The 17,396-nt window shown below is 43.3% G+C and overlaps 2 protein-coding genes across 5 annotated transcripts in view; one reads left to right on the forward strand and one right to left on the reverse strand.

Moving 5' to 3' along the window:
- LOC124632661 (protein kinase C-binding protein NELL1-like) overlaps positions 1 to 17,396 on the forward strand; it is a 57,281-nt gene that overhangs the window by 39,454 nt on the left and 431 nt on the right. Inside the window, exons 6-17 of one of the 4 annotated variants that reach the window (XR_006984654.1) lie at positions 71 to 199; positions 314 to 407; positions 6,913 to 7,104; positions 7,869 to 7,988; positions 8,389 to 8,528; positions 9,293 to 9,413; positions 10,055 to 10,288; positions 10,707 to 10,817; positions 11,207 to 11,352; positions 11,796 to 11,945; positions 12,159 to 12,677; positions 13,454 to 13,948. Coding sequence is in view for 3 of the 4 variants with exons in the window: in XM_047167580.1 (XP_047023536.1) it covers positions 71 to 199; positions 314 to 407; positions 6,913 to 7,104; positions 7,869 to 7,988; positions 8,389 to 8,528; positions 9,293 to 9,413; positions 10,055 to 10,288; positions 10,707 to 10,817; positions 11,207 to 11,352; positions 11,796 to 11,945; positions 12,159 to 12,302 (1,581 nt within the window). In the remaining variant the exon portion in view is untranslated. Of the gene's footprint in view, positions 1 to 70; positions 200 to 313; positions 408 to 6,912; positions 7,105 to 7,868; positions 7,989 to 8,388; positions 8,529 to 9,292; positions 9,414 to 10,054; positions 10,289 to 10,706; positions 10,818 to 11,206; positions 11,353 to 11,795; positions 11,946 to 12,158; positions 12,678 to 13,453; positions 13,949 to 17,396 lie in introns of those variants that run through there. The other 3 variants (XM_047167581.1, XM_047167580.1, XM_047167582.1) reach the window with 3 other exon arrangements.
- Positions 14,004 to 16,648, reverse strand: LOC124632673. Its single transcript, XM_047167610.1, has 5 exons — positions 16,416 to 16,648; positions 15,931 to 16,107; positions 15,634 to 15,726; positions 15,183 to 15,302; positions 14,004 to 14,873 (listed from the first exon to the last, which is right to left on the reverse strand). Exons 1-5 carry the CDS (start codon positions 16,560 to 16,562, stop codon positions 14,703 to 14,705), a joined length of 708 nt encoding a protein of 235 aa, XP_047023566.1. The 5' UTR covers positions 16,563 to 16,648; the 3' UTR covers positions 14,004 to 14,702.

Consider the following 17,396-nt stretch of genomic DNA (forward strand, 5'->3'; position numbering starts at 1 on the left):
TTTTCTTCACAAACCTTCAAAATATTGTAAGTTAGTTGGTTGGTTTTTATGGTGTGGTTATGTGTTCCAGTTGGTTGGCACAGAGGCGCGGTTGGCACGTCTGGAACAATGTGATTGTCAGAAGTCGTGCTTCTCAAACGGCACAGTCCACGCCGACGGCGCCTCGTGGCAACGAGACTGCAATCGCTGCTCCTGTGTGGTATGCACCTTAGTTTTTATATCCGTACTTGACATTTAAGTTCTTTCACTTTCGGAAGAGACCTTTGTGACGTTAATTTGGTTCAAAAGCGTTGTTCATGTTGTGATGTTCCAGCACGGCGAGATAACGTGCAGGCCAGTCGAGTGCGATCGAGCTGAGTGTAAGAACCCGGTGCTGCACCCGGGGGAGTGTTGTCCAACATGTTTAAGTAAGTAAACCCTCCGAACGACGTATATATTCTTAAAAGACAGATCAGAAGGGGTAGACAAACATTAAAAACACATAATTCATAGACATACAACCGTGCAAGTTTTATTGCTTACGAACATTACTTTTATAAATGATTTAACGATATCAAAACGAAGTTATTAAAAATACAGCATTCAAGATAATTTGGAAATCATGTCAACTCTGAAGGTCTGTCATCGCAGTCGACGTCTTAACTTCTTCTTCTTGCCAGCCTGCTCGGTGCAGGATGGGCGCAAGGAGGATTGACATCTAAAACGGCCGTTCCTGACGGCGTGGCGTCCTCGACCGCATCTTCATCCACGTCGTTGACTGCACCTTCATCCACGCTTTCACCATCATTCGCGTCATTAGCCTCAGGTCTATCTTCCCCAAGGGAACCAGCATGAGGTTGCTCGTATTCTGAAACATATGTGGGAAACATATCAATATTCTGCCCGGCGTCGTGAATAAGACTGAAGCATACATCTTGAAGAAAATAAAATAAAACTTCCTTTTACTTTTATTTGTTACTCGTACGTACCATGGGCGCATGTGTGCACTTCAAGCGCCCACAGACAAAAATGTATAAAAAATATTAAAACAAAAAGAAAAAGTAGCTTCAGACTTATCACGGATGGAAAAATGTGATTCAGTGCATAGTGAATGACAGAATCCGGATTTCCATCACTCCCCATACACTGCCGGGTGACAGAGGCTCAACCAACGTTTGCATATCATTGATGACAGAGGCTCAACCAAGGTTTGCGTGCCATTGGAGACAGAGGCTCAACCAAAGTTTGCGTGTCATTGGAGACAGAGGCTCAACCAAAGTTTGCGTGTCATTGGAGACAGAGGCTCAACAAAGGTTTGCGTGTCATTCGTGATAGAGGCTCAACGTCATAAAGGTTTGCATGTCATTTGACGCCTTCATAGCATAGGCGCGCAATTAAGCCGTTTAGGTTGCATACTATGACGACGTGAAACAGAGACCCATACCGTCGTATGTTCTCTCAGCGGCCTCCAGGGTAACACCGCCACGGTATAAACAGAGACCCGTACATTCATACGTTCTCAAAGTGGTCTAGACAACTAGCACCACCAGTGTGTCAAAGTCAAAATCAAAGAAAAGACCATTTCCAAGCTAAAATCACAGTCTAGGTCAAAATCAGTCATTGAAAGTAGGCCAATTAGATCAACACATCAATATTCATGCACCCTTTCATGGCACGCACACAGAGACTCACGCATGTACATTCGAACGTCCTCAAAGTCCTTGTCCTTGTCAAATTGCCTCGCAGCTCTCAAAGAAAGCTGAGGAGGTGTCCACTTGCTTCGCCACAGCGGAAGCAGTGGCGTTCTAACAAACTTTTATGAGAGGTGCATTTCGCTCGGCCACTGCTGACCATTCATTTGAACGATTTAAGTTTTCAAAGAAATAAATCCATGACTTAATTATAACTTTGACATCATCATCATCATCATTGGCCACAGAGCATCTTGGTCAGATGATTGTGGCAGTGCTTGTCTATGCGGTTATTAGTGCCGCAAGCACTTTCTTTTATGGCTAAATAAGCCAATAGCTGCACGACACACATAACTTTGACACATAAAATCAAAATAGTAATCCAAAATATCATCGTTACTCATTGTTAATCACGTACCAACAAACATAAGTGATCAACGGTTAAAATTGACACGTATGTAGTTTTAATCATTTTTTTATAAAATAATGGTAAAAGGTCATGATGGGACCAACAAATTGAAAGTATATAAGATCAGACTTCCCTTAAGACTCCATATAAGGTTATTTCAATTGACGTTGCCACCTTACAACACCATGACGACCACCAACAAGGAATTAGCCAGCAATATTGGGCCGCGCCGACACGGCCATTCTGCGCTCTACACGTCCTCGTGTAAGTGCACTGTAACAGAAATAATACCAAGGAAAATCTTTTCGTTCGGTCACTTCTGACCATAAAAAAATATCGATTGGTTGATAGTCCCCAACAGTTCCCCATTCTGTGGACACACTAGAACAAACAAACGAGTACGTTTCCAGTTGTTCGAAAGAACCGTAAACACACGGTGTTCACTAAGTAGTCAGCAAAAACGTAACTCTAAAGGTCGGACTTTAAAGCCACACAGGCACTCTTCGTCGCTTAACTACTAGTAACACTTGCAACTAACAGTAGTTTTCGCATGGGTACTTGCTGCTGAGCATTGATCCAATGTAACGCACAATATTTACCAGTGCCAGTACGAGCCACACGAGGAATTACGAGGACTTAACTACCAGGCTTAACTTAGTCTGTTCCATAATTGAGCTCGGCTCAATAAGTCTTATTCGTAAATGCATTATTATGTGACGTCATCTCACGGGTATCACAATTGAAATACTTATTTCAGCTAAGAGAAAAATTGTCTCGGATGTATGACTGAATAGCGTCTAAACCAGTTGCTGGTCATAACAGCGATTCTCTCTAAGGAGATCAGCCAGCCGCGCAGGGCACACTATAGCTCACAAGCATTTGGGCAGACACAGATGCACTGTTACTCTCACATTTCGTTGAGACGGTAAACCAATACAACCGGAGAGATATCAAGCGCATGATCAACATTTATAAACTCACTGATGGATAGATGTCTATCACGAACTTATAGATTTCGGGCTACTTTTGGGAGTTTTTCTCCCCACAAAGTGATTTCCGCCCGACCCGGGGATCGAACCCGAAACTGGACAGCAGTCGTGCTGTGCGTCTGCCAGACCAATGAGGCCAATGCGAACTCAACTTGAGAACCACATGGAAAATAAAACAGATCACCCGATCGCCTGAATGCATGATATACCAGGCATACTATCCACTCGCTCTCATCATTCGAGCAATGTCGTGCGATGTGTTGACCGTCGGCACTCCGTACAGCATGCAGGAATAAAGCAAGCGCAAGAAGTGTGAAACTGCAGCACATAGGTCGTCAAATTATGTGCTTCTCACGTAGTTAATCTCATTGTGTTTTTAGGTTTCAGTTTGTCTCCGATATCTGCAGACAGAAGGTTAAAGAAGTAGGCTTTGGGCTAGATTCAGACATCTGAGTACTTAAACATGAATTGACGAACTCTCATGCATTATTAGTAAGGATTATAAGTGAACATAATCATTTTAATAAGAAAGCGAAAACTAAGCTGTCATTGTTAGTCAGGCTTCCAGATTGTTAAGAATCATTGCCATTTACTAGGAGTAGTCATTTCAATTAATGCCTTCCTCTAAACAAATCTTACATTAATGCTGTCTTCCATGCCTCAGCTATCAGTCCTCCAAACCTTACAGGGACTTTCCCGGGAGGCATCAGAGCAAGAGTATTACAAATATGAAACAGCTCTATACTCAATACTCAATTCTTTAATGCACACCATAATGTTTACAGTTGTTGTTCTATAGGTAATTTATGTCACAATTATGGACCCTGTCGGGCACAGCACATACAATGGTAGGAGAGAGGAGGAAGCGCACTGACTGTTTAATGCTAGGTCTATTCCCGGTCGCCGCGATGCCAATGCAAAGGCCTTACAGGGGTATATTCCGAGTCACTCCTTAATTAAACGTAGGTACAGCAAAACATAATGTTAAGTAGATTTATGAGATTAAATGTTCATAAAGTAAAAACTCGTAACAATTAGTAGTTGGTAATGTACTGGACGTGAGACCTATAAATTTGCTAGAAAATTAAGCTCCCAATTTCAATATTCCAGAACTCGCGCAACTTAGTGCACACTTCTGCTAAGGCCATTGACATTTTCCTTTGTCAACTATAAAGTAATCTGTGGCTAAACGGTGAAGAACCAGTAAGGCTAAATTGTGAGCTTCCTAGCAAGCGATGTCGTAAGGACAAACTTGTTTAGTGATTGTGAGTGTGTGAGTGTGTGACTGTGAGTGTACGATTGTGACTGTGTACTGAGAAGGTATAGGTAATTCTACACCACAATCTGAAGTCTGACGCACAATTTGAGGTATACTCAGTCAGTGTACGTTATAAATAATAGGTAAGCAATTGCTCAAAACTGGTAGCAGCAAACTGATATTTCTGTATTTAGTAGAAAGTGTCATAAATGGGGTAGTATATGAAGTAAATTCATTGAGCTCTGTTTAGTCTAGCTTGCATGCAAAGACATTTAGTTAAATGTGATAAGCCAAAACATTTCAAAAGCAGATAGAAGATGTATCTCTTTGCTTCTACTATTTAGCCATCATTATTGCAGTTTCCACTGTCATGCAAACACTTTCGGAAACTTCAAAACATAGGTTTTGTATTAAGAACTAAAATTAATCGAATATTTCTGGCGCATTTCGAGAATCGAACCCGAGTCGTCGCGCACTGCAAGCCAATAAGAGGATTTACTATAGTTGCGTATGACTGAATTTCTTAACTATTTATAACAGATAAGATACATAAGAACTGGATTGATCACCAAGCATTATCACTCCATGCTTCTTGTAATATCTCTTCAAACAGCGCTAGGCCTTAGCGCTTTATAATCAGCAGGGAGTCACATTATGTGACACCACAGCGAGACAAGAGTAGAGGTTCCTTCCACACGAAAAGCACGAGCGACCTCGCGATATCTTGATGAGCTGCTTCACTCGACAGACAGGATACATGTTTCCAGCTCACGTATTAGATACTATTCTCGCCATAAGACAAATTAACCACATGAAAGATAAAACACAATATCTGGATAACAACTTTGATATGTCACCATGGAAACCGGTGATGTTTTTTTTTGTAGCTACAACCGGCCTTTTTATATAAGTAGAAATTATTTCCCATTATTTCTTAAAATGTATCCAAGAATAATGAAAACAACACCCATACTCTTCTTTCAACAAAATTTTTAGTACAGCAAATCATGCATCGCACAGAATATTCAATTTGTTTTAACAGTTGGCAGTTTTAGGGCTTTTTGTTGAAGTCATTTTCTAAAAGCGTGGTAAAAGGTAGCGACACGATACAGCGCTTCTTCTTTCCTTCTCAACGCCAGACATACTTATACCTCGTATTATGATAAATTGAAAAGTTTCAGCCCTATCTGCAAAATTCATAATCCAAAACTGTCCAAATCATAAAATATTGGTCATAAATTTATTATCTGCAACTTGTAAAACTTCAACACGGCTTTTCAGAGCCACTGTCTTCGAGCTTCAGTGCTTTACTCATCCTGAAAAAGAAATCCAAGAGGTTCACTCTAAAACACAAATCTGCTGCTGTAAGGAATCTTCGTAAGATCGAACTGAGGCAGTTCCAGCTGGTGGGCTATCTTCAGTATCTCCAGTATTCGATCGCTTTTTGTTTTACAAACAAGACACAGCAGCTGTCACTTTTCCTCTTGCAATTTCTAGTCAAGACTTCGACCAGTTCTTTGCCATAATGTTGATGTTGTGGCTTCCAATGTGCTGTCGGTTATATCGTGGTTGTGTCACAGTACATAGGGATCATTCATAGAATCGCAACGGTATCGGAACTATAACTAGTTCATACTTTTTCTTCAGAATACTCTCGAGCGTAAGAATAAAACTTATTTACGGTTGAGATGTAATTTCAATAACAGAACAAATAATTACTGAATTTAGACGGCAAACGAAACGGTAAAGAACGCGTGGCTATCCCACTTCTGATCTTAAAAGACAGATCAGAAGGGGTAGACAAACATTAAAAACACATAATTCATAGACATACAACCGTGCAAGTTTTATTGCTTACGAACATTACTTTTATAAATGATTTAACGATATCAAAACGAAGTTATTAAAAATACAGCATTCAAGATAATTTGGAAATCATGTCAACTCTGAAGGTCTGTCATCGCAGTCGACGTCTTAACTTCTTCTTCTTGCCAGCCTGCTCGGTGCAGGATGGGCGCAAGGAGGATTGACATCTAAAAATATATACTTAATTAGTAACTATGCCTATAAAGCTAATGTGGTGTTGGCTTACTTTTCCCTGAAACTTAATTGAAAATTCACAGGTATGGCGTCATATTTTTCGGTGCAAATAGAAGTAACAGACTGACCTGCTACATTTGTAAGCTGAACAAATATGTGTTCAACTCGGTTCAATGAACGTAGCATACCACGCAACTATGACGTCATACCTTAACTTTGCGAGTGGTCAGTCCAACAATTTCCATGAAACCTTCATATTACAGGGCAGTGCCTCTTAAAGCGAACATTGTACGCCTCGATGATATCATTCTTCAAGTTTCGGAGAAATTGCAAAAATTTCGGTCTCCTGGAAACATTATCTACAAACTAACCACATTCTTCAACTTCGCTTGTATAATTTAATACTCATAAACTAGGTCTATATACCAGTGTCTTTTAACGATAGCATTATCCGCAAAAGTTTTCATTTTCCAGTGCAATATTCCCTGCACGAGAAGAACTGCTAATTTTTGGGAGTTTTTTTCATATTTGACCTGGAAATTACAGGGCAGTGCCTTCTAAAGGGCACACTATACGAGCACGGCGAGCGGTTCGCGCCGAAGGAGTGCGCGGAGTGCGTCTGCCACGACGGCAACATGCAGTGCACGCGAGTGGATCCTGAGCGCGCGTGCCCGCCGCTGCCGTGCGACGTGGCCGACCAGTTCACCGTGCCCGGCGAGTGCTGCAAGTTCTGTCCAGGTATTATAGGATCCTTGAATTTTAAGAAGCGAAAACTTAAGTCATCGCCAAAAAACATAGCTACGTTAGCATAGTTCTGTTAGGTTCCATAGTGGACATAATGATCGATGAACCATTCGAGTAAATGAATGAACTTTGCTGTGGAGTATATGGCTAGGAACTGCAGATTAGGACGGCGTTCTTTTTTCTACATATTTCTTAAAACTTCGGAATATTAGATGCGTTAACATTGAGGACCTCAATTATAGTACGCACACGCAGGAATATTAGATGCGTTAACATTGAGGACCTCAATTATAGTCCATTAAATGGAAAGAAAAAAAATTGACAACGAACGATGCCTTTGCAGATTGCGATTTGTCACGGTATGGGTTCATTTTTGTTTACCTCCATTTTTTTAAATATTTTGTGTCTAATCCCTAACCCATATTTATTATCAATTTTTTTTATATATTTTTTTTAGTCAGTTATTAGTTTATTATTTTTATTTTTTAATTCCATAAAGCATACATTATTTCATATCGTTTGACACCCGCAACTCCTCATAGGTCCAGTTGAAAACCAGCGTCAGGCACTAGCTGTCTGGCATAATGCTGAACTGGATGCTATTTGGCGCAACCTACTATCTGTGTTTTTTTTTTGTACTTTTTATTATTATATGTATGTCTTGTGTTGTGTCAATAAATGTTTTTTCTTTCTTTCTTTCTTTCTTTTCTTTCACACATTGCACACAAACACGTGTTAAGTTTATTGTTGTTCCACAGGAGTGGACTATTGCAGCATGGGTCACTCGTGCGACGAGAACGCGACGTGCATGAATCTTAACACCAAATACACGTGCAAATGTAACCAGGGCTTCCAAGGCGACGGAATTACTTGTCAAGGTACAATCCTTCTCGATCAATAGCTCATTTAGGAGTGGCGAAGTTAGTTTGATTTGTGGGGGTTGATACTGCTAATTTCAATACGATCGAAGCCTTCGTGGCATTTCGCATTTTTTTCTTTTTTTGTGACTTAACAATGAATCATATTGTCTGCAAATGATTTACGATTCCAATACGATTTTAGAGCAGACTACCGTATAGACCAAATGGCAGACCAATGACAAACCATTGGAATACGATTGGTCTTATATTAGTAGCAGAATGCCCGCTCAGGTTAAAACTGTTATTGCGATTCAATTTTCACATTATTAACTTAGCAGAATCGGCCCCTGTCGGCACATTTTATAGGGCCGGTGTAAAAAGGGCGGTGTATTAAGAAGATATATAAATTATTTTCCAGATGTGGACGAGTGCCAGCGCGCGGGCGGGCTGGACGGGCACCACTGCCACTCCAACACTCGCTGCGTCAACGTGGTGGGAGGATACGTGTGCCAGTGCCTGCCGGGGTATACCAGGAGAGACAAGTTCAATTGTGTTGAAGTAAGACCCCCCTTATTATACTCTGGTTAAATCTGTGCAGGTGTTGACAAAGTATTGAATCCGTAAGAACAAAAATGTTCTGGATTTAGATCCATAGAGAGTAAGCGCTATCCTTTTGATAATGGGTTGCTTGTAAGGGTCTACATTATAAGACCATATCAATACAATACTACTCCTTCAACTCCTTGGTTTGAAAAATAATTGCGTAGGTACGCTGTATTTTTTGTCACAGCATATAAACGTCCACTGCCGGACAAAAGCCCAAGCTGGGATTATTTGCCCAAATACTGGGATATTTTTAGGCTTCGGAGAAGCTTTAGTATGCTCCAGTCTCCTTAGAAGCCATCAACTAAGCAGGTAATAACCACATGATGATGATGATGATGTCCTCCTAGCCGATTATCGGCTACGGCGGCTGTTCTCATATAAGGAGATTAGCCAACTGCGCAGGACATATTATAGTGCACAAGCATTTGCGCAGACACAGGTGCACTCCCTATTCCTTCACTCTCATAGCCCGATGGGACGGCAATACGACACGACCGGAAAGAGATCAGGCGCAGGACCGACATTTACGTGCTCTCCGATGCACGGGTGAATCAATCACCAACTTCCAGGCTTCGGGCTGCTTTGTGAAAGTCTTCTAAAACCCACAAAGCGATTTCGGCCCGACTCGGGAATCGAACCCGAGACCTCGTGCTCAGCAGCCACACTTGCGACAACTAGACCAACGAGGCAATAACCACATATTGCTATGTCGACAGGTAGACGAGTGCTTGGGCGAGACGCATGGCTGCCACGCGCATGCTGTATGCAGCAACACTCCTGGATCCTACACGTGCCGCTGTCGGGAAGGGTACGAGGGAGACGGATATGAGTGCTCACGTCAGTATACCATATATTTGAAAGCTTTCATTATATGAAATCGTGGCGTCGGCTAAGATGATGGCGCGCCTAATGCGGGTGTGGCGGGGGACGAGGAACGTTACTGTTTTCGCCCTTATACGCCTAATTTGGACCCGATAATTTTTTGTAATACCTACCAAAAATCGTTGACAGATGTCTCAAAGAACCCGAACGCCTCGTTAGTTCACTCGTAACTGATCGTTTTGGTCATGCCCACCGTAAGTATTTTATCTAGACGAAGGCGCATAATCTCTCTGCGTTATGGCAACTCCGCTCATCTTTACCTACTCCGTGGGTGGACACACGGTATGTATTGCAAGATTATGACGGAGTTTTATGGAGTTTCTTGCCGGCTCTTCTCCATGAGAACAACTTTTTGGAACCGTGCAACTAGTGTCACAAAGGCGTATCTATCTATATAAATAAAAATGAATTGTTGTTCGTTAGTCTGATTAAAACTCGAGAACGGCTGGTCCGATTGAGCTGATTTTGATTTTAAAATGTTTGTAGAGGTCCAGGGAAGGTTTGAACGATACGAAGTTTATAGTTTGAAATAAAAACATTTGACTTTGACTTTGAAATGTGACACACTATGCAATAATTTTGGCATACATTTGCAGCGATCTGCACGGGCGGGTGCCTGAACGGCGGCGCGTGCGTGTCGCGCGAGCAGTGCGCGTGCGCGCCGGGCTTCGGCGGCGCGCGCTGCGAGCGCGACGTGGACGAGTGCCGCGCGACCGACGCGCCCGCCCACGCCTGCCCCGTCCACGCGCTCTGCGTCAACACGCCCGGCAGCTACTACTGCGTCTGCGCAGAGGGGTACACCAGGGACGCCGTCTTGGATACTTGTCAAGGTACTAATCATTTTCACTGTCATCATCATTAATTTAAGAGCCCAGCTCTTGTCGGTGCAGCTCCTTCCATTTTCGCCTATTTAGCGCTAACTCCTGAACTTCCTTATACTTCACAACCTTTACCTTCTCTTTAATTTGCTTGGCGTGGCTATGCCTTGGACGCCCCTTCCCTTCTTTTCTTCGACCTTCCCTTCCAAGATGTTTTTGATAAAATCGTCGTGACGTATAAGGTGTCCCACCATTTTTCCTCTCCTGTTCTCTATATTAAGCAGTAGTTGTATATTTTCACTGTACGAAATGTGATGAATTTTGTCAGTTCGTTTTGAAATCAAACATCATTGAAATTATGCAATTATGGATAATAGTTCTTCCGATAAATAAGTAAAGTTATTAAGTTTGTCCTGTATGGTAATTGCAGATGTAGACGAGTGCGTAGAGGGGTTTCACACGTGCCACCCAAGCGCGCGATGCGTCAACACTGACGGCGGCTTCCGATGTGAATGTGATTCAGAGGAACACTGTGAATTGAGTATGTATCATTTAAAGTTTAAGATCGTTTAAGAAAGTTGATCGTCCCTTTGGAAGAACCACCGTGGAAACTTCTTTGGTGTGGTCCCCTTCTTCTTATCGAGTGAGCGGCAGGTTATAATTATGCACCAAGCTAAAGTGTCAGGCTGAAGTCTTATTGTGTTGGCTTTATTGAATTGACCCTGTGCCCATCTGAAGTCGTGTAATAACCGAGTTTCGAAACTGCCATGGATGAATGGAACACATATTAACCACTGCATTGTCCACGATGTAGACACAATAGGTGTTTATCACATATGACTCATGGGACAGGGTTATTAAGAGTGACATCTTATGTAAGTAGAGATAAGTTCTTTTGTAGATATTTTAAGAATGTTGCAATGATTGCAGGTTGTTCGTGGCAAGGCCGCATCATGTCTGACGGCGCGTCGTGGTCGGAGGCGGGCGGCTGCCGCGCGTGCTCCTGCGCCGCCGGCGTCGCCGTGTGCCGCCGCGCCGCCTGCGCCTGCGACCTGCACGATAACCATACTACTGCGGTAACTATCACAACTGTCACACTTTTACTGGGAGCTGGGAGTGATAAACTTGTAGGTAACTGAAAAACATTAATAAATGGCGAAATAGTCTGGGTCTTTGAAATGTATTTGGGGATATCAAAAAGATGAAATCATATTTAGGATCATGGTTCAAGTGATTCCATACGACATTTTATAGGTGAACAAAGTGTGATAACAAAGGATCGCAGTCGTACTTCAATTACTCTGAAGACTTTTTGGCGTATCCAAAGTGGCATATTCGTTGAGTCTACAGACAGACATGTAAAGTGTGTGAAAGTGGTGAAGGGAGGGCGTTTTGGGGGCTGCCTTTTGTAAATTTCTGTCGTTCAAAAAGTGCTATTTTGCAGCCAAGTCAATTAATTAAATGATTTTTTTGAGTTTACTACATAGGGTCCTTGTGTTGAGTTTTATATGTGGTTCAGTTGCAGAGCACGGTGCTGCCGCGGCTGGCGCCGGCGGCGTGCTGCCCGCACTGCGAGGCGCGCTTCCACTGCCGCCACCAGGAACTGCACCACGTCACCTTCCGCAGCGGCGAGCGCTGGCTCTACCAGTGCCAGATCTGCGAGTGCCTCGTCAGTACCCTTGATTTTTATGTGACAATACATGGGAATAGGTTTTGAACAAGCAGCTTGGGGTTCTACTTGCACTTTTGGTTTGAAAATCTTGTCAGACATCTTTTTAAATTGGATGCAGGAACGCTATGGAGTAAATTCCTTTTGAATAAGATATTCTTTTCACTTCAGTGCGGCATGGTGGGTGTCTGAGTGTTGTTTGTTGGCTTGCAGCTTGGTGAGGTGGACTGTTGGGAGCCGGAGTGCGGGGAGTCGGGCGCGGGCTGCTGCGCGGAGGGCGGGGCGGGCGGGGAGGGCGCCGCGCCGCCGCGCCGCCTGGAGCTGGGCGCGTGCGCGCCGCCGCACTGCGCCTGCACGGTGCGTCACACACCTCACAGATAGCACCACAGCCCGGCCCCTCGAGCCTGGCAGAATACTCGTACAAACATCATCATTTCACTAATCCCTGAAACGACATCAGCTCATCCTTATGGGGTTTGACATTAGAGTTTTTTCAAACTTCAATGGTCGACTTTCCCAAAGAACCTAATCTGCAATTTTGCATCATCACTAACCAATGTATGAGCAGTGTTGCCGAGGTCCTTGCGGCCATAGTTCTTGCCAGCCTCGACGGGCTCGTGTGCTCAGCGCTTGACTAATGCTTGGCTCGGCCGGCCGGCTGGCAGGCTGGCTGGCTGACGGCCGGAGAGTGACGCGTTACGCTTGTTGCAGGGCGGCCAGTGTGCTACTTTGGTGAGCAATCTCGCGTGTTGTGTGCATCGGTAACCATCCCCACTCTTCTTATTCATTCATACATCTGCTCTATTAACACGTGTTCTGATAGCTTCAGTCCTTGATTTATTACATCGGTTCATTGTTCACGCAACATTTGCAATGGGTACGGTAATTAATGACCATCGAAAATTATGTTCAATACACATAAGAAATAACTTGTATATAATATTTTTAGTATATAGTTAAGATATACTTAGTCTAAATTAAAGTAGTTCTGAGTATTTTATCGTACCTACATTTGATATTGCTTTTACCACCGCTGCCAACTGGACAAAAGCAGTCGAAAGACACTTTACCTATTAGATCATTTGGATATAATTAGCTAACACATTGTTGTACTTCGCATGAGATCGTATCTTTGGCGTAACAACCCTAGTCTCAAAAAGATAGGCTTGTCACGCTAAAGTATTCAACATGTATTAAATTGAGGACATTCATATTAGAATCATTTTATGTTGCATGTTTTATCATTTACTCATTGACCATATCTCTTTATTTCTCGCTTCAATATTGTTTGAGCATCTTGAATGCGTTGCGCTCAGAGTATTTTTTTTGAGTTTTGGATACACTCGTTAGAAATTCAAATTTCCATTATTATTCACTTTCCCCACTAGATTAGAAAATTAGATAGAATTTGAAATTTTAATTAAATTCGAAGTAGATATTTGTGAATATGTGTATGTACCCCTGCTCGGGTGGCACGTGGTGCGCGAGTCTAGTGAGGCGTGTGGCAGGTCGCGGGCGGCGCTGCTGGCGACGCTGGCGTGGTGGGGGCGCGCGGCGCTGTGGTGGGGCCGCGCGGCGCCGCACCGCAAGCACCGCGGCGCGCGGCGCTAGAGCCGCCCTGAGCCGCGCACATAGCTCCTCTATTTATTCTAGATAGATCTAATGTTACGCGCCGCGCTCCGCCCGCGCCGCCGCACGTCGCTCGTCGCGCGGAGCGGGCGGCGGAGCGGGCGCGGGCGGCGGCGGCGAGCGAGCGGAGCGAGTGTACAGTGTCGAGCACGCCCGCCGCCCGCGCCCGCGCCCTGTTGTACCAAATTTTTCATAATATATTATAGTTTTTGTTTGACTTTATATAGAGATCGTTTTTCTTGTATAATTTGAAAGTAACCAAAAATAGGTACCAAATATAGAAAAGATATGATTGTTTTTAATTTTCATAAAGCATTTTAATGCTTGCATGTTGTATTGTGTTCAAAAAATTACGATTAAAAAGATATCCTCGAGTCACTTGTTTCTTTCATCTCGTCTGACCCCAAATTGATATAATAAACACAGCACTGTCAACAAAGACATTTATTTTACACATTTACTTACGACTTCGAACAATTTTTAGGACATTTGAATTAAAATTATAATTTAACTATAACAGGCATTAGATTTACCCTGAAAGGTCTTCCAGTAGGAAACTTAGTCAATATAATCTGAATATGAGTATAAACAACTAGCTTAAATTACCTGACCACGTTAACACTTGGTAAGGCAAGAGACGATAACATCAGAACTACTTTGATACATCAGATGTGCAAAAAAGCATTGGTACTAGAGATGCGGCAAGGCAACAGACTACAAACAGTATAGTCACATACCCGTTCAAGTGTAATTAGGCATAATATAGGAACTAGCGAATCATAAGTTACAGAGACACATTTAATCAGTATTTGGTGTCGACAAAGAACACATTACAATTCGTTAAACGCATCTCTATAACCTCAATCCGCCCGACCTATTCATTAACGGAAGTAAGAACAGAATTATATGTAGAAGACAATGAAATAGATGAGATGTTTGGGCATTGTGTGCAGGATACAGCTAAGTAAATACAGTACATTTGAGGTAAATTGCCGAGTTAAATAAACCATTTGCCTGCGTCAACAAAATTGTGAACTGCGCTGGCAATCGGCTTCAAACTCGTCAAGTTTACGTCGTGTTATGTGACGGTGTGATGTTCGCTGGTGGGTGCAAGCGGGTGCAAGTGGGTTACATAGGTGCGTCGTGCGGTATGGCGGCGGGGGAGGTGAGTGCGACGAGCGGCGGCGGGTGCGCAAGACACGCGATACGTAGCGGCGCCGGTGCTTTGTGAGATCGCACCTCACCGCGCTCCACCACGCCCGTCACCAGCAAGTACGCTGACGCGAACAGGGTCACTGCCTGTGAAATGTCAATCATCAATTGTACACCAGCGTATCTAATCTTGAACTCTACCCAGTTAAATTGACGGAGGTTCACATAGAGCAACTTCTTGACTGTATATTTCAAACCAGACTACCTTAGGCCTACGACACTGACTTCCGTGGAGTCTTAAAAATCGAAATAAATCTTGACGGTATAATAACTGTGACTATTGGCTTAACTGTATGAGGCCCTGAAGAAGGTGGAAAGAGGAATTAGGTCCTCAGCAAGGGCAACTGATAACAGAAGTCCAACAATTATTAGACGCTATGTAAACAAGGATGTTACCATGACGACGACGATGGCGGAGGAGAGCGCTGACATGGAGTTGGCGAAGTAGCGCAGTTCAGCGATGGCAGGCCGCAGACAGCCCATGCTGTACAGCGGCACCTCGCATATGTCTCCTCGCTGGAAACCAACCAAATATAAGACTTCTGTAAACTATGTATAAGACTTTTCTTTGACTTTTCTTTATAATCGCTACATAGTATAAAACAAAGTCGCTTTTTCTGTCCGCATGCAATCGATTTTCATGCGGTTTTTTTAAAGATAAGAAAGAGAAGGTTTAAATATGTACATCCATTAAAATGTGGGGAAATACTGATATCCCGTGCGAAGACGGGGTGGGTCGCTAGTTAAAAATATTCTTGGGTGTTGGCAGAACTGTTACTTTTAGCTAGATATTTATCAGAAAATGAAATGTACGTAGGTTTGAGGTAACTACAAGTTCATATTTTACCTTCCCATTCCACACGCGGCCACAGCAGGCAGGCGGCAGTGTGCGTCGGTGCTGGTACCAGTCCGAGTACGACTGCACGCCGCAGCATCGCAACTGGATCACAAACAGAAGCAATAAAACATATGCAATGGTCCATTATTATTTGTAGTATGACTAGCTATGACCCAATCAATCTGAGAGATGAGAACTAGGTACATAGTTGCAACTTAAATCTCTTCAGTAGGTACTTTCTACAGAGCTGAAGCCATTTAAAGACGACCCGTCTTCTTGACATTGAACTAGCTACCTAAAGCATACCTCAAGCTGCATAGCAGCGAAGGAGCTCCTAACAGCAGGATCGAAGGCGTCGATGGCCATAGCGCGCAGCATGCTGTTGTTGACCGCGCCGGGGTCGCGCACCGCACGCGCCAGTCCTGCGATGGACGACAACCCCACTGCCAGCATCACCATCGCCACGCTCACCAGTGCCATCAGCTGCCAACATAGTAGGATGAGAGTAGTAAATTCTCCAACTTCTTTAAGTTGTTCCCCATAGGGTTCATATTGTTTCTAAACTTTAAAATAAACCACCTGTATTTATAACATATGGAATGCTTATAAAGACGAGTATTATTTAGATGTAAGGTGTAATTGTTTAAAGAACCTGCGAGAAAAAATCTTGATCTAAACAAGTAATTCGCAATCAGCTTCATGAAGATATGACGAAGGATATCTCTTCGAAAGTTACCTATCATTATAAATGGATCATAGTTCTACCTATCAGCTCTGAAATAGTTCCTTACCGTAGCCGTCAAAGACAAGGACTTGACATGGTAAGGCACGACGGTGGACAGCCAGCAGGTGGGCAGGCAGAGCAGCGCCCCCCCCAGGAACAGCACGGCCGAGCTCAGCTCCACGCCCAGGTCCGACGTCCAGAAGTAGTACGACATGCGCAGCAGGCTCCATGCCACTGACCCGCCGAGGATTGCGCCGCCGCTCTATATGGATATTAGAAAATACAAACGCGCCGTATTAAGAAAATCTTCATTAATCATCATCATCATCAGCCTATCGCAGTCCACTGCTGGACGTAGGCCTCTCCAAGTGCACGCCACTGAGATCGATTTTCGGCTTCTCGCATCCAGCTCCTGCCAGCCGTCTTGCGCAAGTCATCACTCCACCGTGCCAGAGGACATCCTACACTACGTTGTTTATCCTAAAACGTCGCTCACATACTTCACTTCTAGGTACTATTTCCTATAAACCCTAGGTATATATCCTTCTTCTAGAGCCCTCTGTGTACCAGGGCAGCGGTATTTCTTTCTCGCGATTCCAGATTGAGTAGGTACCTACCTATGTAATTTGTTTTCATCAAGTACAAATATTGTGTTTGGGTTCACATCTAATAGTTACCCTAAACCTTGTGCAAGGTAGGTCCAGTGAAGAGGGATATAATGCTTTAGAAGCAGTGAATTCATCACATTCAGTAAAAAATGTAGACTCACAAGCAGAAGACCAGCACAAGCGAACAACACCAGGCCGCTGCTTCTCATCCCGGTTCTATTTTTAATACTTTTTTATAATAAATATTAAATTAATAAACGGTAATACAATTTCTATATTTATTTCTGACAAGAAAAGTCACTCAACGAATTTGAAAGCTATTTGAAAATCGATTGATTGGCGATAATTTTATTTTTGTCGTATTTTACGAAATGAGGTGGCATAGCTTTTTAGCGTAGGACACTCAGTTTTAATTCTCGGGTCAGGTGATAGGTACCTAC

The sequence above is a fragment of the Helicoverpa zea genome, chromosome 8 (genome assembly GCF_022581195.2).
Source record: "Helicoverpa zea isolate HzStark_Cry1AcR chromosome 8, ilHelZeax1.1, whole genome shotgun sequence".
NCBI classification, from domain to species: Eukaryota; Metazoa; Arthropoda; class Insecta; order Lepidoptera; family Noctuidae; genus Helicoverpa; species Helicoverpa zea.